The 22,533-nt window shown below is 43.9% G+C and overlaps 1 protein-coding gene and 1 long non-coding RNA gene across 2 annotated transcripts; both read left to right on the top strand.

Moving 5' to 3' along the window:
- Positions 1-1,053: 1,053 nt before the first annotated feature.
- org (oogenesis-related gene) lies at positions 1,054-2,934 on the top strand. Its single transcript, XM_052074889.1, has 6 exons — positions 1,054-1,202; positions 1,272-1,346; positions 1,763-1,982; positions 2,257-2,420; positions 2,629-2,733; positions 2,832-2,934. Exons 1-6 carry the CDS (start codon positions 1,143-1,145, stop codon positions 2,877-2,879), a joined length of 672 nt encoding a protein of 223 aa, XP_051930849.1. The 5' UTR covers positions 1,054-1,142; the 3' UTR covers positions 2,880-2,934.
- A 13,240-nt stretch (positions 2,935-16,174) lies between these two features.
- On the top strand, positions 16,175-21,521 carry LOC127606497 (uncharacterized). Its single transcript, XR_007963807.1, has 2 exons — positions 16,175-16,569; positions 21,135-21,521. It is a non-coding gene; the product is annotated as an uncharacterized LOC127606497 (long non-coding RNA).
- The last annotated feature ends 1,012 nt before the right edge of the window (positions 21,522-22,533 follow it).

Genomic DNA, 22,533 nt, shown 5'->3' with positions numbered 1-22,533 from the left:
TTCTCGTCACGGCGTCCCTCGCCATCTCTCAGAGGCTTCCTTCCCATTGCACCAGCACAGATCACTCTTATATACCTTTTCATCCGGCACTTGCGCAAAGGTGACGAAAGCCCGCAACGGAAACGGTAGCCAATTCAGGAGCCTTCCGTCAACAAAGGAAGCCTTCCTCAAAAGCTCTTCATATGCTAAGAAGGCTCTTAAATGGCTACGTGGATAAATGAATACCATTTCTCTGTTTATTTTGGGATCCAAGCAACAAATGGGAGGCGGTGTGCACCGTGTGCAAATCTGGCACATATCGTGGAGGAAATGAGTTCCTAATTCGACCTGGGAAAACAGAATACCGCTATGCTGTCAACACAGCAGATGGTGCGTTTGCATTTCACACTGTGAAACATCATAACAGCTACGGGTGCATGAATTGCACTCATGCCTTGCTAATAAATCAAGAACTGTATTTCCAGACTCTGACACCACCCAAAATTTTAGTAGCGATCGAATGAAGATCCAAACCATTGTGAATGTCGTGATAGCGCCTCACTCTGTTGCATTCGCTCAGAGAAATCGAGTACTCTGGTGTTTGTACAGACGGGAAAATATTCCCAGTCATAATCCAGTACTTTTTGAACAACAACAATTTGTCTGAAAAATATATTGCATTTACTGGTGACAAATGCAGCATAAATTTTGACTGTTAAATAACATCTGAGAATTTGAATTTGTGTCTTGGATTATGTAGATATTATTTTGTTATGAAACTAGATTTTGTATCCATACAGAGGAGACATACTTCCAATGTATTAAAGTTTCAAGAATTTGAGTACCATTTAAGTATTTGGAGGCAGGGCCTAATCAAGCTAGCTACCTAGCTAGGTATGACAACATCCTGTGGGCGTTACTTAAAATGGCGCCTTTAAAATCACCACTTCCTCAAAATGCGCGCGAGGCTGAGTCACGCCCCTGTGGTTAATTGCTGCCTTTTGCCAATTGGCTGGTGCCGATTGCAATCCGGTGCGTTTGCGCCCTGCAATTGGTTTAATGCGAGAAGCTTGAAGGTACATTTGTGTGGATGTACTTGGGAAGAAATTTCTCTGGTCTGTTGGCCCTCCATGCCGACGTCAGCGCGTGTTTGAGCCTCTTGCATGATGGCCACGGGAGCTGAACCTCGCGATGACACAGTATTGAAGGCCGAGACTACCGAGGTGCCGTAATGTTTTTATTTTCCTTTGGGTTTGCGTGCGCTTGTGTTCCACGTGTGTTCGTCTAAACAGGAGAGTGTGGAGGTGAGGCGATTTGGGGTGCTTCGCTCAGTGTTGCGGGGACTCTTCTGGCCGTTTGGCATCGTGGTATGTGTCAATAACTTACTTTTTTGTTGTTAAATCCCTACCCAACCCAATTTTCAAGGCATTTTTCCCCATTTGTACCTCATGACGTCATGGTGGCGAATTTGCCTCATCACGTGACCAGTCTTTAATCTTTCTTTTGCTTAATTTGCCATGAAAGACGCTTTCCAAACATTTTTGTTCTCTTCGTTGAGTTGTGGTAAAGCTGTTTTCCAGCGCTCCTGATTTAAGTGTTCATTTTGCTGTTGGCATTGAAAATGTTAAAGTTTGCTTTGTTTTAAAATTACATATCTCGAAAAATTGTTTTGATTATTTTACATTTGTGTGCGTGTAATTTCATGGATTGTTTCTTGACATATGTAAATCTGAAGATGTATAATTCTTTGAAGATATCCAATTCCATTTGTCTGTCTTCACAGGTCCATGCATATCATGGCTTTTGGTGGGTGCTGGGGTTCAGGCACCCCAAGCAAAAGCAGCAGGTTGCCCCTGCTGTCTCCAGTCCTGCGCGACAGTGTCTCACCGGTCGCAAGCGCCTGCACCGAGTCACCCGCCTGCTGCTCAACATCCTGCCCCGCTGGATGCAGGGCGCCCTGGGCTACACTCTGCCCACAGCAATCGGTCGTTCCCTCTCTCCAGGTATCTCCTAATTTCTCAAGACTATCAGTTTCTAATTTATCAAGGCCAAACGAGCTTGAGGGGAAAGTAATTGTGGTCATTTTATTTTCTGACTAGTGTTAAACGCATAATAGCTCCGATGCAGGCTTGTTTTTCAATTTCTAAATGAGATGACTCTTTCCTGTTTGCCGGGGACGGACATTTGTCTAAAAAATGTGCATGCTTGTTAATTCGCAAGCAGAATTGAATGATTCATTTTGGTGATCCTACATGAGGCTCATTTCCCCAACAACAGAAGTAAGGGTCTCTCCCACCAAGCCATGTGGGAAGGGCAGCAAGAGGAAGCAGGACGACTTGGAGGAAGATGATGACGAGGAGGGTGAGGGGGACCAGAGCTGGGTTGAGGCGCTCACACAGGAGCTGGTTGACGAAGGCTCCGAGAAGGATCCTGACTATGAGGTTTGTCTTTGTTGGCGCTTTTTGATCCGTTTGACTAAATTGGTCAATTCCATCTGTGGAGCATCTACCCCTTCCGTGAGGGGCCGTTATGGCGTTTATGAAGTTTCTGAGGTTATGCGTAGCATCGCGCAAATGGCCCTTGGTCATTATTCCTTTTCCACTGTTCATTGTGGTTTTACTCGGCCACTTTTCACCGACTTTTCTCCAGCCGAGTTCTGTCGAGACGGACAGTGAAGAGTTCCGCTCTCACAACAACACTGAGAGTGACATTGAGGATCACAACAAGACGGTCACGATCGAAGATGTGGAGACGGTAAGGTTACGTGGCAGCTTCACATTTGCGGATGACTTGATATGCAGTTATGATGGAACTCCACCCTAATGCACTTAATTTCCCTTTGGACCTTGCAGGGTGTTCAGCAGCCCACACCTTCTCAAGGCCCTTGCCCTGCTCTTTAACAAGTTTTGTATATAATGTAATTTTCTAGGTCCCAATAAAACGTGTTGAATTTAACATTGGCTCGTCTTCATAGCTCTCTGTTGTACTCGCAAGGTGTGAAAGCATAATGGTCAAAATTCACTTGACGTGACAGTCCCAGTCAAACTGAAATCACCCACTAAAAGGTGATTAAACTATGGCACTTTAATTGTGTCCTATACAAGTGGATTCAATACCTTGCGTTAGTTCGTAAAGGTTAAAAGCTTGGCTGACCTTTCTGTCCTCCCTCCCGTGTGCTCGTTCAATTAGCCATTAATTTCCAGCAGTGTCCACGAGATGGCAGTGATGCCTTTAATTTCTCCCACGAAACGCTGCAACTTGTCCTCAAACTTGAGTAGATTTTTGTACCCTGGAGTCTAAAAACGCTATGCTGCACATATCAATTGTTGGTAATGTGTAGCGAAAGGCGCCATTTTAAATTCTATAGAGCTGTGCGTTTAGTTCTTTACTGTTGCTGGTGGTTCTGCGATGCATGCAACACCCATGTGTTTTAATACCACTGAGGTTTTCACTGATGGACCAAAATCTTCTTAACCATCACCAGAATCCAGTACATGCACTGGCTGCTGAGTGCAGAACTGGTATTTATAGTGAGTGGGAGGAAGGATTAATATAGGGGCTCGGCAAACCTCTTGACAGAGGCAGCCTTGCTATCTATACATGCCCAGTAGCCCACTCCGCAGATGAATCGTCTTCACTGAATTTCTTCTGTACGCTTGAGCTCAAACGAGAGGGTGAAGCTTCCGAGCTGATCTGCTCTAATCCAGCATGCTTAATGGGGAACTCTTCGCAAGATTTCAAGTTCCGCTTTGCTCGTGTGTGCGACTAATCCTGTGAAATTAGCAGCACCTTAGGATCATTTAACCCCACCCCCCTTTTTTGGCCGGTGTTGGAAGCTCCTACAGAGAGGTTTTAGTCCTTGCGCGATACTTCAAATTATGGAGGAAGAATCTGCCAAAGGACAGAATATCACAAATATAAAGTTCTAAGAGTCTGCAGCAAAGGCCTTGTGTAACTGTCTGAAGCGCTTAGCCCGCTCAGTTGAGGCAGTCATCGGCCTCCATCTCTGCAGTTTGTCGCCAGCTGGAGGCCACTTTTTAAAGCCCGACTTTCTTTCCTTTTCCTAAGCCCTTTTTTCAAGTCCCAAGGTGAAGACGGCAGCATCTGGTCAGGGGCTGTAAACGCATCTCTCGGCCTCCGGTGAGCCGTTTTGGCATTTGTGGTTTTATTAGATGTATAGTGATTTGGTTGAGAGGTAATTGCAGCACCTTGGGGCAGGGGAAAAAAAACTGTCAGTCACTGACTCATGCAGTATATGTATAGACGCAGTGCACCACCAGAACTTGCTGACAGCCTAAATGAATGGCAGCAGGTGCTGACTATACCCTGCGGCTATCTGCCGCATGACAATGTATCGTCAGCCAGCAGTAGAACTCTTAACCTGCGCGCGTACACACAAATGCAGGCACTTGACTTCATGCCCCGCCTCCTCAAAAGGAGACATATCCTTTATGTCGCATTGTACATCCAGCCCGATTACCAGCTGGCCCTGCGCATCCAGAGCATAAATCATTGTCTGGAGCATGGGGAAGAAATGACATGTTTTGTTCTCTCCCATTGGAATTGAGTCCAAGAAAGTCCTACACGGTCGTTTTAGGAGAGAAGAGTCGTTTAGACATTCGTAATATGCTGCCACTTGCGAGCAAAACTTCCAAGATTAACGATGTATTGTGGGAGTGAACTCTATTGCCTTCATAACGAGCAGGAGTTTGGCAGATAAGCAATCCCCCCCCCCCCCCCCCCACATGCTTTAAATGTTCAATATCGCACTCGGGTTAACCAAGAATTAAACTTCGATTTAATTTTTGTCGGTGTTGCAACTAAGCAATGGGTATTTGAACGCAAACATCGGAGAACCGCATGCAGACACGCAGTACAATACTCATGTCATATATTCTTTATCCTCTGTGAGGGACAGAATTTTACTGAAGCTTCCAGAGTGAGTTGCGAAATTCATTTCAGTCTATATTTCACTGCCCGCGATTGGTCACGGTGCGCGCCACAGGTGGAGCCCCTTGACGTCGCTCCTTGACCCGATGATGTACTCCTTCAAGGTTAAGGAATAGCGACATAATTTGACTGTCTGAAGAGGCCCATATCATCAGCAGGTTTCAATTGTGATACTAAGTGACTGGAGGAGTCGCAGAAAAGCATAAACATAGCTAGCCTTACCAATTAAATGTTTGCATTCTTGTTAGAGGACAGCAAGTTGTGAATTGTGTTGAAACTGTTGTATATGAATTCAGGTTTAGAGAAGGTCAAAGGTCATTCACTTGGAGAGGTTATGAAGCAATTTTTGGGGTTCATTTCAAAATTTCACAGGAAAGCTTGATTAGCCCAAACGTTTCTCCAGCGGCCACGTTTCTCTCGGCTTCATGGTCACACGTCGTCTTGACAACACAAGCGTGGGGTAAATGGAAATTAGTCAATCAAATGACAACAGCAATTACAATCGCTTCACCTTTTTGTGTTTCACGAAACAATATGTACATCTGCACGGAACTGGTATCATTTGCTGACAAGATCAATCACGGAGCTGTTGTCACATTATGGTGGAGCAAAAGTCGAGTGAAGTTTCCGTCAAGGATTATCGGTGTCCTTTACATCCTGCGAGCTGCCGCTCAGCAAGCCTTGAGCGTCTCATCTCAACCTGATTTCATGTCTCTTGCCATTCTTCCACCAAGCCCGGCGAGACTTAAAAGCTTTGCCGCTCGCTATCTCTGCCGTTTTCTGCCAGTCCGTCGTCCTCTGCTGAAGTCAGCACTGCTTTGGATTCACGGAAACTGTTCGATTTTATGCCCCCGACCCCCCCAACCTCAACCCTCCAAAATCCATTCGCACATTTATGATTCTATTCTGAGGCTGACCGTTAACAACACGCCGGGGGAGGACGGCGAGGCGGCAGCCGACAAGGACGGCGGCAAGTTTTTAAATGTTTATTCAGAAGCGAGAAGCAACTTTGATTGCAGGTGTCTGCCCATTTTAAGATCACGCTGACGGCAGTTTACCACAGCGAGCTGCTACATGTGATTAGTTCAAATGTCTTTGTTAGTTAAAAGCGGCATGTGGCTTTATTTATCAAAGGGATTCTCCTCATTCTTTGTCTGGGCTAGTTGATGACATTCATGAGACTCATTGAATGAACCCTTTTTGATATTATGATTGAAAAAAGTTTTCCAGCTGCATGTTTTAAAAATTAAACAAACAGCGTCTTTTTTTCAGGCAAGGATGCAGACGAGTTGAGAGAAAGCAATCAAAACGCATCCAAGCTCAAATCAAGTCGAGCTTCGGAAAGCGCAGGTTCACCTCGACGCTCTGCGACCTTTATCGTCCTCCTGAATCTTCATTCCTCAGCAGTTTTTCGAAGCCAAACATTGACTCTTATCAGCTGACTTAACACAATTTGGTTGACCCGTTCAGAGGGACCCGCTCACCGCCTCAGCGGCCTCGTCGTCTTTGGAGGGCTTGAACAAGGGAACGGACGGGTAAGCTATCTTGCATGATCCCTGTCAAATGCTGCCAGGCAACCATTACATGGAGTCTTTTTATTTATTTTTTTTAACTTTCATGTTGCTCTCACCGAATTGTAACTTTCAGCTCGTTTCATCACATGATGTCCTCATTAGCATGCGGCAAATTACCTCTGCCGAGCAGAAATAGTGCAACGTTTATTGCCGTCTGTTTGCAAGATGAGGCGAAAGCCATTTTCACCATCATTGATTGTTTTTCTTTTTGCGGGTGGGTGGGGGAGGGTGCCCAATCAGACTTAAAATGTATTTGTCCCTAGTCATTAGCTTCTACCTCACAGTTCTGTGGTTTGGTGTTTGAATTTGGCATGTTAGGTGGCTTGAGCATTCTGAAATGCAGAAAAACAGGTCACCTCAAATTCATAGTTCTATCCAGCTCGACTCAAACGAAAGTAGCGAGTTGTCACTTTCCCTTTCAGTCACAATGGAACTGCCCAGGAATGAAAAATGGGATTTTGCAGTCATCTTTACCAAACTATGAACTGCGATGCTACGCTAACATCCGTGCCTTCCATTCCCTTTTAATGGGACAGTCGCCCCTGCCAACATGGCCGCCACATTGACTTGTTTACGTCTGCTCAAGTTTAATGTAAGTGTGTTCATCAATGAAAGTTGAAACATGAGCAATATGTTGCTGGAACCACTGTGCTAGAAAATTTCGGTTGATTTTGGAACGAACAGACTTGAGTAGGTACTTTGGGAATGTGCTTTTTAAGTTGACTTGACACTGTTTTCTGTCCGTTGAGTCTGGGATCCATCGGTTCTGGGTTTGTTCCAGAGAGTGACTAATAAAAACGCAAAATATTAATTTGCATAAAAAAATTATCAAACTCCTCTCTACATTTTCTAAGAAGTATTGTTTTGGGTTTTTTGTTTGTTTTTTTTGTCCTCAACACACCCGAGTGTTTTTAGGCCAATTTGGGATGATTAGCCCCTTTCCTAAAATTTTCCCCAAGTTAGCGCATCTGCCTTCCCGTTCTAATTAGCAGCTGTCTAATTATCGGGCATGTTGTGGCTGTTTATTGCTCCAGAGCACTTTATGCTTCTCGGGCTGTGTTGGTGTTGCTTGCTCCTGCGCAATGTAGGACAGAGAGACATGAAAGGATTGGAGGCTTGCGATATTTAAGACTCGCCACCACTAACAAAACAACTGGTGCATCCGCCGGATGTTTTTTTTTTTCTTTTAGCTCTTTTGGGATGTCGTTCTGTGTTTTCTTAGCTCCTGCTTTTTATTTCATGATGTTTGGTTGCCCCGCAGCTTTGCATCATCTGCAGCTTTTTTTCTGTCAACGGACCAGCTGCTGCGAGAGTGTTAGCAGCAAAGGCAATGTTAGTTCTGGGACTTTTATTGTTGCATTTTCAAGATTTGAATAGAGCCCAGATTTTTTTTTAAAAAACAAAAGGGGGTCAGATTAGAAGTATTTCAAATATAAGGTTTGGAAGCAGAAATCCCATGACGTTTGTCTCTGTCATCTTCAGAAGGCCCTGTAGCGGCACAGCTCCCACTGTCAACGCCCGCCCACAAGAAAGTCAAAACTCACTTCACCACATTTGTGATGACGGACCATGAAATGCTGCGAGACGCATATTGACACGAGCATACGCAGTCAAATCCCGGACTTGCATATTTCATGTGCCCAGCGGCAGTAATACCATCCTTGCCGACTGCAGTGCTGGTTCAGCTAAAATCAAAGGGATGTTCCATTCAAGGCGGTTCCATTCATTCTTATTTCGAAAAGCACCGACTCGCAGCCAAGGATGAAAGTGTCGGCATCATACAAGCCAACTGAAGTCCATATTATTGATATCGTTCCAATCCAAAGGGTTGAAAAAGAATGATGCAGAATTTCACTTTTTGTGACGCGCAGTAAATAGTTGAAGAACAATTTGTCATTCCACATAAAGGATATGACTGTGAGTATTGTCTTTCTACGTGGTGTTGCTGCACCGTTTGCGGTCGGCCCGTTGCTCTGTGTTAAAGCACTGCAACATAGATGCTAATTAGCATTAACGTTGCGCTAACAGAAGCGATGTGGTTTTCAATACTGTATAAGTACTTTTAGTTGATGGGGAGAATGCTTGAGGGCAATCCAGAACTGTTTTGTAGCTCATTTCGTCCCGGTGTCAATGGGGGTCTGTGATTAGCAGGCAAACAGGAAATGAAACAAGGGAGAGGCCGCACCTCGCAGCTTGGTTGGCGAGGCCGCCGTATCTCGACAGGGAACGAGAACATTTCCGCCGTTGTCACGTATTTCCCGCGGGTGTCTGGAGACGATTATTAGCTTTTCATTTTGTCTTGCCTTGGCCACGCTGACGCTGTACTCTCGCTTCTTGGACGGCAGAGTGATTGATTCAAGCGTGCTAGGCCGCAGAGGGTAGACACCTATTGAGCGCTCACGTCGTGTGTGTGTGTGTGTGTGGGGGGGTGTCTGCTGAAGAATTTCAGCCGGGCCTTGCCGTGTTTATTATTTGGAGTCGACTCAGGAAAAGGATTTCAGTGGGCAGAAACTTGTTTGGGGTCAGCGAGGCCTTCTCAAAACTGACCCGTGGTGAGCCATAAACGTGCTTTTGCGGCTTTGACTGAGCCCGGATGGCTCAAGCGCTGCTTTATCACAGCGTTATTACATTAGAAAACAAAGCGTACGAACATCTGATGGTTGAAAAGCATTGGATTTGAAGGAAAGTATTTGGAAAGCATAACGTACAATCTTACATGAGGAGAAACCGCAACCTGATCTGGTTAAACGCGACATGAGATCTAAACGTATGACCGGAAATGTTCAATTCAGTTTCCTGCGGCCGTATCGAGAGCCTGTCAAATGGAGCGAATCCGTAATGAGGCGCAGCTTCACGCTGCTGCCCCCTGCGTGCACGGAAGCCAACTTCATTCAAAACTGGTTTGACAGTAATATGTTGTCCACTTTTTTAAATACTAGTTGTCATATTCCGCTAATCTATTACAGGAAGACCACCGACCCCTCAAACATTGAGGAATGAAATATCATGCAACCAACTGCAGACAGGACGTTGTGCGCAACAAAGACAAATGAACAAACCCACGCAGAAGATGAGTTAAAAATAGTGAGCGGAGTTGCCTGAAGCGTTTTGAAGTGCTGCGAGAGGGAGGGCGAGAGATTTTAGTTCTTTCTTTTTTGGGTGGGTGTCCTACTGAAATGTATGCACGCACCGAACAATGCTTACTGCCACAAAATGTGCAGAGCTGTGGGGATGAATGCAGAGAATTCCAAGGTGAGAATAAAATAAGACTGTGGGAGCCACACTCGTGTCGTGCAACATTTTGCCACCCTTGAATCTTTCCTTCTCCTTCAGCTTCTTGGAGAAGTAAAAAAAAAACCCTTCCTTAATTTCAGCAAAATTCTTCTCAGTACTACTTGTATTTGGTTTACACTTTTCAGATCTTCCTTTTTTTGATGTTGTGCACGGCAGGTTGCGTTGGAATGCTTTTGCGCAAACCCCAGATTGACAGTCTGAGGCCACGCATCGTTTTACGTTCTGTAATCCAGCCCTCGCGTGACCCCACCCCCCGACATTTGCTCGGCATGTTTATGTGCATCGCGAGCCACACTCGGTTTAACTGGAGCGGCCGCCCGTCCTAATCGGCTCTCCTGGCCCCGCGCCGTTAACAAGCTTACAGTGAAGTGGAGCAGTGGTCAGCAAAAAAAAAAAGATATTTGGGGATTGGTGCTTTGTGTTACCGAGATGCTTGGATGAACTGAATAGTTTCCTAATCTGCCTTTAAATAAAGCAGGCCCCGTATCATTCGCGGCAGTGCATCGTGTTGTTAAGCTTGTGGAAGAATTTGAGGTAAGCCGAATGTGTGCTTGAGTGGTCAGAGCCGCATAAAAGTCTTGCTTGAAGACAATAAAAAGTTATTGCTTTTCATTGTGCAATGATGCCTGCCCTAAAACTCATAACACGAGGGAATTTTTCTTTTTTTTTTTTAAGGAAAAATACATAGCAGTAACTGTTTTATGATTTTCGCGTGGCTTCGACATGTCACTTTTGTTGACAAGTGCTCATTTGTTTTGGAATCTGGGCAGGTCATTTCTAGAAGGGGTACAAAAAACCAAATACAAAAAAAAAATAATAATTCACTATTTGTAATGTCCGCTTCTGTAAATATTTGAGAAAATAATTATTTGATCATTTTTAATAAATGCAGAAACAATTATAAAAGACTGTGACTTAAAAAGTGAATACATCATTTTGTTTTGGTTTTTTTTCTTCAAATTTTGGCTGAAAATGTCTAAATTAATGCAACAAACAATGACACGGCCCTCACAGGCATCGATTCTTGATTTAACGAGAAGTTTTTACTCTCTCCATGCACGGTCCCCTCCAGAAGTATTGGAACGGCAATTTGAAGCCACCCGCCTTTCACAAGTGAACAAAAGTATTAGAACGGACATGAGTCAGCGAATTGAAAGTGAATGCCGTTCAATATTCGCCGACATAAGCCTTATTTGCAATGACTGCATGAAGCCTGCGACCCAACGGCCTCACCGAACTGTTGCAGCCTTCATTTGAAATGCTTTTCCAGGCCTTTATTGCAGCCTCTTTCATTCAGTTCTCGTTTGTTTGTTTGTTGGGGGGGGGGGGGGGTGCTTCCAGGAGCAGCCATGCAAGCTTGAGCCATGACGTTCCCTCCATCATCAACAAATAGAATCAGGAGACCAGACTGGATTTTGCCAAGAAGTATCGAGATGCGCCACAAAACTTTTTGCATCCACGTTTTATGGACCAAGATGAACCTCTACCACGGTAATGGAAACGACAACGTCTGAAGAAAGAAAGGATCGGCTAATCGCGTAAAACACACAAGCTCATCTGTGAACCACGGTGGAGGTAAAATGATTGCCCTAATGGTTGCCGTGGCGACCGTGGCCTTATTTCCGTTATTTGATATCAAAGCCTGGAATGAAGTGAGGGAGACGCTTTATCTCCTGGCTGCATGCGAGCCTGCAGCATATCGCTCACGCCAAGAGAGGAGACAAAATGCTTTTTTTTCTTTCCAAAAGCGTATGTTGTCTCCAATATAAACAAAAGCTGGGATGACACATGGTGGGCGAGGGCTAAGCGAAACATGCCTCTAATTTATTGCGCAGATCATATTTTCTTTTGCGAGAGCTTTTATTCCACTTGGAAGCTCTCGAACGGGCCTGAATGGCAAACGGGCGTCCCGCTGAACAGTTTGCAGTTTACATCTGCGTGTTTGCATGCAAGCGGGCAAGCGAGTGCGTGCGTTCCACTTGACCTCACCCCGCTCGCTTTGCACCAAAATAAAACTGCAGAAGGAAATAAGTGCTTTTCTTTTTCTCCGTGAACTGTAAGCTACCCTGAAGCTCTCTAAGGCTGGATTTCCACTGCACGTCCGAGTGACCGATTCCAATTCATTTGAATGGCATGTAACTCCAAAAGCATCGACATCCACGAAAAAAAAAAAAGGGAACAGTCACTTGAACCACACGAAGTACATCCAACCAAACTTCATGTACGACCAACCTCCCATTAGCCCCAACGTCCGCCTTCAACAAGCTGCCACGTTTTTTCCCTCTTCCTGAAGTTATTTTCGTCTGTGCTCAGAAGTGTAGAAAGTGATGTCACTGATCTGCGGGAATCAGAGCAACTCGTGCACGAGGCCTCCAAAAGTGGCGGAATTCTCTTCATAATCCGCAGCTTGCTTTATTTTTAGCCATTATATTATATAATGAGCAAAATGATGTCTGAACTTGTTTTGTGCGCGATCTCACGCGATCCGATGCAAGAGCTGCCTTTACAGAAATAATCACGCTGGTTGCCTCATACTTCAGTCGGACAAAATATTATAAGCAGCTGCCTGTGTGATGTGCAAGCAGCACGCAGCAGATTTTTAAACATGATAGTTTAAAAATGGGATTGAGTTACCTCATAGACACTGTTTTATGCCATGACTTTTACCGTATTTTCCGCAGTATAAGGCCCACCTAAAAGCATTCAATTTTCTTAAAAGCCGAAAGTGCGCTTTATGATCCGATGCGCCTTCTTCATGGATCAATATCCTGATTTCTTGGACGGCGTATTTTAAATGTTCTGCAAAGTGCTTTGTTACAGCTGCAGCGGTTCTGAAGGCTCGATATAAATGAAGCTGTATTGTATTGTATTCCGTTTAGCGTAGCTCCATCCAGTGGATGAGTAATGCAGCTGTAGCCATTATTCTAGCTTCGATTCTATGCGCCTCATAATGCGGTGCGCCATATATATGACAACAGTTTTAAAATAGGCGTTTGTTGAAGGTGCTCCTGATGCTCTGAAGCGCCTTATTGTGCAGAAAATACGGGAGTACAGGAGTACAGGGAAGGTGGGACACAAGGCAGGATTTATACCAACACCCCCCGCCCCGACCCCGGAATTTATTTACAAATTCAAAGACAAAACAAGATAATCCTCAAAGGACTGCGTACAGTTTTTGTATGAAACCGCTGATGTATTAGATGCGTTCGGATTGTACATTCTTACCTAATGAAGTGTCCGGGGAGTTTATGTATGTATTTGCAGGCTTAGCCCTACTGCTGCTGACACTAAGCAGTTTAAAGTCACTCACTCGTGCTTGTGGTGCACAAAGGTGGAAATGAGCAATGGAAGCAGCCTCGGCATTCGCAGCGCACCCTAATCCTGCCCTCAATGTCTCGTGGCCGCGTTGTCTTTATTTACTCCTGACAGCCTCAAACCCAAACCGTGATCACATTTTCCACACCGTTCCTCATACTCGCTTGCTTTGCCCGGTCAAGAGAGAGCCTTTTTTTCCTCAGTATCCCACAGCCCCCCGTGTCCCAGCCTTGAGAGAGTTAGCAGTAGCTGACCCCGGCGTTGTTTTGTTTTCTCAGTAAAGCAAACGATCTCTTTAGTGTAGACGGAGCGTGAGGAGATGGAGTGGATTTGAGATTGGATTAGGACAAAAGGTGGATTAATCAAAGCCACTGCTGGGTAACAACTTGGCCGTTTTCTTCGGACTCCTGGCAGGCAGATCAATCCGATGCCTTTTGTTCACCGTGACATTTGCATGCCGTCTCCGAGTAAAGCCCCTGCTGCCGAAAAGACACTTATAAAATCGTCAGTTTAAAGCGGGATAATCCACTTTTACTTGAATATATTTGCACTCCGTCTTACTGTAAAGGGACTTTGGTGCCATCAGAATCCCTGAGACGTCATGAAAATGTAGCAGAATAACGAAACTCTTTTTTTTATAGATGGCAACCCCTTTGCACACATACGGTATAATGATGCTCTTCTTTTACGAAAACTTTTTTTTTTTTTTCGGTTACATTATGACCAACATTTTGTCTTTCTTAAATGGAGACCTAAACAATTGCAGAATGAATATTTACACTTGTTTTGTAACTCTCATTGTTTTGTGTGTGTGTCTGTGTGTGTGTGTCCACTCTGTCATAGTCATCAAATTTGATATACAAATGAGAAAGTTAAAATACATTTGTTAAAAAAAAATTATAAATACACATTCAGCATCCTAAGTGAAGGTCCACCATGTGCTCTCTAAATGCTAACACTGGCCGAAAATGTCCGCCCTGTCACCGTGCGCTCGTACAATTATTTTATTTTTTGCTATTTGCATGTACATGGCATGCTAGTGCTCAATTTAGATTTATTCTAAATCTAAAAAATAGTATGAGCTTGACAAATATGAATCAATTGTAACCATAAAATAAATTTGAATTGAATGCAACTTTATTGTCAAATGTGCTGTACGTACGTGTCACATACAGCACAGATGAAATATGAAATTCAGTGGAAAATCTCAACTTTCCTGGTAAATTGGGACGTTTCAAAGGCATCTAAAGTTGATCCTCACATATAGATGGACTATAACAAGAATCTTCATTTAAACCCCAATATTAACCCTTTCATGCATCAATAACGGTGAAACAACAAAATACAATGTAAGCGGACATGACATTGTGCTCATTTTCTAAGTTGTAAATATGCTAGAAAGCGGGTAACGGAATCCGTTTTAGAGACAAATAAAATATTGAAGATATTGCTTTTTCCCGACGACGCATCATCACAAACGCAATCTAGAGTGAATAACATCAAGTTCCTGATGGGCATGAACTGTTATGAGCAGAAATGAATGAAAGAGTTGTATTACAGTCTATGATTTCATATCGGAAAATTCATACGGTAACTTTGCAGGAGCGGACAAGCATGCCTTCAGGTTTAAAAGGGAGATGAAGTTTCCACAGAGGAGCAGATGGATTCTTCTCAGCGCACACGCATACACACACACACACACACTTTGAAAGGTCACCGAGTCCTAAATCCGAAAAAAAAGAGCCAAAAATAAAAGTAATACTTCATCCTGTAAATGCGGTCGTTAAATATACATCCGCTTCATTCCCAGCAGAGACGACGAGCTTCAAGAGGCTTATGTGACAAATGTGCACAAACACATTCTTAAGGGGATAACGCAAAGCCCACCGAAAGCCCACCGCAGCCGGGCGCCGTCGTGGGGTCCGTGCCCGCTCTGGCTCTCGCGCCGTCACTGTGGGCGGCGCGTTCAGCGCTTGGCTGCGATTGCAAACGCTCATTAGCCTGGCGCAGTCGTACACAAAGAGTCGAGCGGAGAGGATCACGGGAATCCATTCGAATGCCAATGACCGCGCCAGCCCGCTCGTCGCATCCAGGGACCTTGTGATTTTTGAGAAACAAGATTAGTGGACGCTGAGGGTTGTACGGACTAGTCGAATTTACTCGTAGCTTGGGAACGTGTACATTTGGTGACTCAATTTCTGCTTGGCTTATTTCTACACTATACCTCTGTTTTTCAGTGGGTGTTTCCAATATACAGGCAGGCAGGAGAATATATGGCCGTCAGTATTGTTTGTTTTATGTTAAAGTAGGGGTCAAGTCAAGGAGTCAAGTGGTTAGCACGTCGACTTCACAGTGCAGAGGTACCGGGTTCAATTCCAGCTCCGGCCTCCCTGTGTGGCGTTTGCATGTTCTCCCTGGGCCTGCGCGGATTTTCTCCGGGTACTCCGGTTTCCTCCCACATTCCAAAAACATGCATGGCAGGCTGATTGAACACTGTAATTTGTCCCCAGGTGTGAGTGTGAGCGTGAATGGTTGTTAGTTTCTGTGTGCCCTGCGATTGGCTGGCAGCCGGTTCAGGGTGTCTCCCGCCTACTGCTTGAAGACAGCTCCAGCAGGCCCCCCCCCCCCCCCCCCCCGAGACACTAGTGAAGATTAAGCGGTTCGGAAAATGAATGAATGGATGAATGTATGTTAAAGTAGCAGTTATTTGAAGATTTATAATAACCGAAATGTTTTTGCTAATATCCGTTAGCCCGTTTATGGCATTTCACATGATGTGTTGGCTGAATATCGTGTCATGAAAATATAGAGTTTGGTGAAACATTTTTGGTTCAACATAATGCATGATGCCCTTTTATATGTCAGACTTACAGGGGAACTGGGAATGAAAACAAATGGCTTGAAGCAAGCACACTTGGCCTCTTATTTAGAAAACAGAGTTTGACAACAGGCGCTTAATAGGTGTTGCATGACCTCAGATTTTTTTTTCCAAGTGGAGCCTGATAAAAGTGAACATCAATTGCGAGTACTTTTAGCAAATGCTTCAAAATTCAGAAGCAGAATATCTGTCCAAGGGACATAGAAAATAAAATCGACCAAAAGCGTGATACAGAACAAGAGTCTGCGGGATCACCTTTCGGCACTTGTTTTTTTGCAGATGAAAAGAAAAACATAAGAGAGGAGGGAAAAAGACAAGCCCAGACGAAGCTCCTGTTCTTTGTCGAACTCGATTTTTATTTGACGCGATAACAAGAGAGCAACATTGTCCAATGAAATGCGATTTCATCTGCCCAGGCGGACTATTCTGAGCTGCCCGAGCTCACTTTGCTCCCTCATCACTTCCGCCATGACTGATCTTTCACCTTCCCTCCCGGTTTGCTGCCTCAGCTCGTCGGGGGGAACCGGAACGCACACTGATGGACGACACAGGCCCGCTGGTTGTTTTTCTTCATGATGTGTGAGAGACTTTTCATTTATAGTCACGCCGCCCACCGCCGCACTTTTTGTCAGGTCATTTCTTCTCACTCTGTTTTCATATCGCTCCACTTTTCATCTTTTTGTAACTCTCTTTACTTCCTTGCATGCGGGCATCCAAAATGAAGCATTCTAAAATCATCGGCTTCATTTTTTTCTTTTCTTTTTTTTTTTGTCGAGTGCCTGCGCGCGAGCTTTCGGCAGTTGGAATTTCTGGTAGATTCTGTTATTGACAAAATTTTGCCGGTCCGTCATTGATCATCTGTCAGCGCCACGGGCACCCGTCCACCATCATCAATCAAATTTTTTTTTTTATCGCCCAACCAAACTGTAATCGTCAGACACGTCAGTCAGTCTATTTTCTTTTAACTGCGCTTGCATCAGTACATTTTACGTGTCAGTTTATCATCAGTCTGTCAGTCAAAAAAAAATAGTCCAACAGATGAAAAAATCTAATTTGAACATCATCTGATTCCTGACCAAAGGGTTACACACACACACACACACACACACACACACGTTTCATCTCCACGTATTTGCCAGTCTCCTGACCTGTAAAAGTACAGTCAGCAGTCGCATGCTGTCTGCAGCTGTTCTGATGCTAAAAACTCCCAAAAGTTTTCAAATTTCAAATGGCTTACCTCAACCAGGGTTCCGACTTTGTGGCCGAGGGGGAAAATTTAAATTCCAGTCGCGCATACTCCTACTCCTACTCCTCTTATAAATGCTCGTCGTCCTCTTCTACTTCCTCTTTTCCTTCTCCTTGGTTCATTGACGACTTACAGGTCTTTGATAACCCCCAGTTGTGTCGATAAAACAAGTTATATTTGCATATTATAGCGTGTGACAGGGGACAGTTTCTTCTTGTTCTTCTTTGAAATGGTCTGCATTTTTTTAAACTGCAACTAAAATGATAGCCCGGTAACCCCTTTTTCGCTAGCTTTTACTCAACATTGTGGATTGTTTTTACGCCTTGTTGGACCAAAATCTTGACCTAATATGGTGGGTATGAATCACCTGCACGCATGCTGATTTCTTCCAGTCTACATGTCAACAATAAATTATTGATCATTTCATTGATGCGCCGCGTCGAGGCAGATGTTAAAACGCAAAAATTAGTCAGCCTTAATGACAGATGCATTCCCGAGCGTGAGCGATGTGCCCTTATGTTTGTCTCTCCTGACATTGGCGGGACGCCACCGGCGGTTTTGCTCGCGTTGACCCACTGACGTGCCCCCGGGAGGCCGCCGGCCATCTTTCGAGTGTCTCAGAACTGGCGCTGACCCAGAAACATGCCGCTCACGGTCACTTTTGTTCCATTCCTTTGTCCCCTGACGATATGGGGGTCATTTTTCACTCTGCGTGGGTTATGTCACTCTTGTATTATGTGCCTGTCCACAAGTACATTGACACAGCATCCAACACGACATTGCCTTGACATTGCCTTGTTGGCTTTAGTATTTCCTACTGTATATTACTACAATAAAGAAATTGTACAGAACAGATAAATAGATACTGTAGATCAGGGGTGCCAATCGCGATCGACTGGTACAGTAGATCGCAGACTGGTCCCAAGTCGATCGCGAGGGGTGAAGAGGAAAAAAACCAAACATTCTTGTCTCTGTGCATGTTAGTAATATATTTTTTCTGTTAATACACACTGCACCCTTATCATCCCACCAGTCTCGCGTTCAAAAAAAGTATTTAAAAAATAAAGTAAAATAAAGCAGGTCATCTTGAACCTACAGTGGCGTGGGACCTACGTCACCGGAAGTTGTTGTTAGAGCTCAGCAGTCTGCAATTGCAGCTTGTGATCGCAGCTGTTGCGCTATACCTTTTATCGTTATCATTATTCTCATTCAGTTTGTTTCATGTACAATTCACCGAGGGTGCGGGCAAAGAATGGGAATCCGGAGAAGCATTTTAAAACAGTACATGTGAGCTACGATAGTAGCAAAAGTTCGTCGCATGCCTCCGCGTCCGCCTGTGTCTCATCACGGCATGCGTGTGCGCATGCACGCGTGCACGCTAACGGGTTGATCGCGGAAGTTTGGTTGATCGAATAAGTAGATCTTCGGTCAAAAAAGTTTGGGCACCCCTGCTGTAGATTGACACTGTAGGTAGAGAGTAAACAAATAAAATCGGAGTATCGCACAAGCTACAAAGTATTAGCTTGTTGGTAGCTTGAATTTTACCCGTAGATAGATACTGTAGGTATAGAGTAGACAAATAAAATCTGTGAGTATCCCACAAGCTATACATTGTTAGCTTGTTGGTAGCTTGAATTTTAGCTGTAGATAGACACCGTAGGTATAGAGTAGACAAATAAAATCTGTGAGAATCCCACAAGCTACAAATTATTAGCTTGTTGGTAGCTTGAATTTTACCTGTAGATAGGTACTGTAGGTATAGAGTAAACAAAATCTGTGAGTATCCCGCAATCTACAAATTATTAGCTTGTTGGTAACTTGAATTTTACCTGTAGATAGGTACTGTAGGTATAGGGTAAACAAAATCTGTGAGTATCCCGCAATCTACAAATTATTAGCTTGTTGGTAGCTTCAACTTTAGCTGTAGATAGGTACAGTAAGTTTAGAGTAGACAAATACAATCCGTGAGTATCCCACAAGCCACAAGTTACTAGCTTGTTGGTAGCTTGAATTTTAGCTGTAGATAGACACTGTAGGTATAGAGTAGACAAATAAAATCTGTGAGAATCTCACAAGCTACAAATTATTAGCTTGTTGGTAGCTTGAATTTTACCTGTAGATAGGTACTGTAGGTATAGAGTAAACAAAATCTGTGAGTATCCCGCAATCTACAAATTATTAGCTTGTTGGTAACTTGAATTTTACCTGTAGATAGGTACTGTAGGTATAGGGTAAACAAATCTGTGAGTATCCCGCAATCTACAAATTATTAGCTTGTTGGTAGCTTCAACTTTAGCTGTAGATAGGTACAGTAAGTTTAGAGTAGACAAATAGAATCCATGAGTATCCCACAAGCTACAAGTTACTAGCTTGTTGGTAGCTTGAATTTTAGCTGTAGATAGACACTGTAGGTATAGAGTAGACAAATAAAATCTGTGAGAATCCCACAAGCTACAAATTATTAGCTTGTTGGTAGCTTGAATTTTACCTGTAGATAGGTACTGTAGGTATAGAGTAAACAAAATCTGTGAGTATCCCGCAATCTACAAATTATTAGCTTGTTGGTAACTTGAATTTTACCTGTAGATAGGTACTGTAGGTATAGGGTAAACAAAATCTGTGAGTATCCCGCAATCTACAAATTATTAGCTTGTTGGTAGCTTCAACTTTAGCTGTAGATAGGTACAGTAAGTTTAGAGTAGACAAATACAATCCGTGAGTATCCCACAAGCTACAAGTTACTAGCTTGTTGATAGCTTGATTTTAGCTCATAACACAAACCGCATAGCTTGTAAGGGAGTGGCGACTTCATATCTAGTTAACACCAAAGTCCAGTAACATCAAAATGTATCTAGTTGCTGTCGGGCTTTGAACGTTTAATTTACAAAATCGATGGCTGGATGGAACACGGTGCACAAGAATAGCCGTTAGCGAAGTACCACACGCTGCTTTACCAAGTCTTGAGGTGAGTTTTTTTGGCTGAGAGGCTCTCCTCTTCAATCTCTACTTCATCCATCAATTCACAAAAGGAAGTCGACTTCCTGCATGCCCACACGTCTTCTTCAAGACTATTTTTCCCCCCTTGGCTTTCTCTCTCCACTCCACGGCCGCGCTAATACACTCTCATGCATCTCTGTTGTTATTCCTGCTTGGGCTGATCTCTGGTGACTCATTCACCTCCGTCCGGGCCGGTGGGCGCAGGGCTGTTTTAACCTACGCACGGAAAACAACGTCACCAGCTTATTACTCACCCTAGCCTTGCCTGGCCATGCCATGCAAATCTTCGGTTCAAGTCATTGTATAGAAGGATAGATGCAAAAACTTTAACACCTCCAATTAGTTGTGACCTGAAGGAAAACATGGAGTGCGGGATGTCATTTGTATGTTGCTGCCAGACACTGAAAACCATCTACAGGTTGATCTCAATGAGTTAGACTGTCATGGAATATTGGATCACTAATTTGGGTAGTTTCAATTAAAAAGTGGAACTAAATCAGACTTGTAGGAACGTGTAGGAAAATGGTTTTATGAAGGTCAATTTCTGCTTGATTTCCATCTTAAAAGTCATTTTAATTTTTCTTGACAAGATGAATTTGTTAGCTTTAAAATATAAACATCAAAATTATAGGGAAAAAAAATCTTTGAAGGTGAGCTACCTTTTTATGTTGACTTTCACCATTTTTACGAAGAGAATTTCTCTATTCTTTTCAATTAGCCGCCTTCAATCACCCCCCTAGTCTTGTAATGTAACCAAGTACAAATACTTTGTTTTGCAACTGCGCTTAAGTAGGAATTTTTCACACCTGTACAATACCTAACTTCATTATTTATATAATTTCTGGCAACTTTCACATGGGCTCCCCATTATTGTCATGATCCAATTTTTGTGTGTCTCCAGCAGGTGGCAGTGGCGGGCGTTTCCTCCAGCGTGCACACCTGCTGCCAATTTGATCACCAGGTGAAGGACTGCGAAGAGCCGATGTCTCTTGTTGGATTGTTGTCCTCGTTGCTGCTCTTGCTCAAGTGTTGTTTTCTAGACCTCTCCATCTCGTCATTGTTGTTTTTGAGCTGTAGCCTTCCGCTTCGTAAGTATTTATTTTCTTTTTTGGTCTTTGATCCTGCTCATGTTTTTGTTTGGACTTTTTGTCGTTTCGTTTATATCTCGGAAGTTTCTTTTTCCTTTGCAAGCGCTTCTTGTAAATGTAAAGTTTTCCTTGTTCTTTTGACCAGTAATTTCTGTTTATACTTTGTCGGTGTGTTTCTGTTTTAAATATTTTTGTGCAGGCTTTTATTTTAAGTCTACTTTTGTGGGATCCGATCGCCATTCAGGCCCTCCGCGAACTATGTCAGCCACAGTGCCTAAATATAAGATCTTGTATACTTTATAATGTATACTTTTTATGCGGATACATTTCCCCATCTTTGTTACTCATGACAATAAAATAAAAGCCAAAAAAATTGTTGATGAATCCGATGTGGGTGAAAGAATTCAACTCAGTGTCCCACAATTGGAATTCTACCAAGATTTTCAGAAAAAGTCCTTTCAGGGCCTGCACTTCCTATTTGTTTGTGCTTTTTCTTTTGGCTTTCTGTGCCTTTTTTTGTAGCACTTATTCAAAAGAACGTACTGCAGCTTCTTCTCAAGTTTCCAAAATGTTCATTTTAGAGTCAGTGAAGTCTCGCAAACGTTTATGTGAGCGCGAATGATTGTTTGTTGACATGTGCCTGCGATTAGGAGTGTACTCCACGTTTCATGTAAAATCGGCTCAGGGTGTACGCTCTAACTGCTCCCCCCCACCCCCCGAGACCCTCATCCAGACAAGAAAATGGAGGGCTCGACCATCTTCTGCCAATTAGCACCATCTCATCATGTTGTTGGCTCCCGAACAAAATGTCTCTCATGGCTGATATGGTCGTGTGACGGGTCCCTTTGCGCCATGTGCATCATCATGTCACCATGAGTGATTGCTCACATTCGTGCCGCTTCTTCGCGCGTGTGTTTGTGTACGCGTGCATTGGTGCCGTGACGAAAGCGCTTGCCGAGGAAGATGTTTGCCCTGGTTGTGAAGTGCCCGTGCCACCTCTCAGCTCAGCTCGACTTGGCCGTAGGCTGACGAGCGGGATGGCGAGCAGATTACTCACGCAGCCCTGATGAGAGAGCGCACATGCACGCACGCATGGACGGACGCTACTCAGAAAGTGTGTTTGCTCTTTCTTTCAGTTTGCCATCATCGTGGTCGGCAGCCAAAGGGCTGATGGGCAGTGCACAGCAGGAGGCCACTGGACTGAAGGACACA

The sequence above is a fragment of the Hippocampus zosterae genome, chromosome 8 (genome assembly GCF_025434085.1).
Source record: "Hippocampus zosterae strain Florida chromosome 8, ASM2543408v3, whole genome shotgun sequence".
In the NCBI taxonomy this organism is placed as follows: Eukaryota; Metazoa; Chordata; class Actinopteri; order Syngnathiformes; family Syngnathidae; genus Hippocampus; species Hippocampus zosterae.
Note: the sequence above shows the minus strand (reverse complement) of the source record. Positions and strands in the feature narration are given on the sequence as shown.

What these genes read in the sequence shown, in the direction of transcription:
- org (XM_052074889.1), top strand. Translation starts at nt 1,143, where the DNA reads ATGATGGCCACGGGAGCTGAACCTCGCGATGACACAGTATTGAAGGCC. An exon ending in TCTGGCCGTTTGGCATCGTG is followed by an intron (nt 1,347 to 1,762) that starts GTATGTGTCAAT and finishes CTGTCTTCACAG; the next exon opens with GTCCATGCATATCATGGCTT. An exon ending in CGATCGAAGATGTGGAGACG is followed by an intron (nt 2,734 to 2,831) that starts GTAAGGTTACGT and finishes TGGACCTTGCAG; the next exon opens with GGTGTTCAGCAGCCCACACC.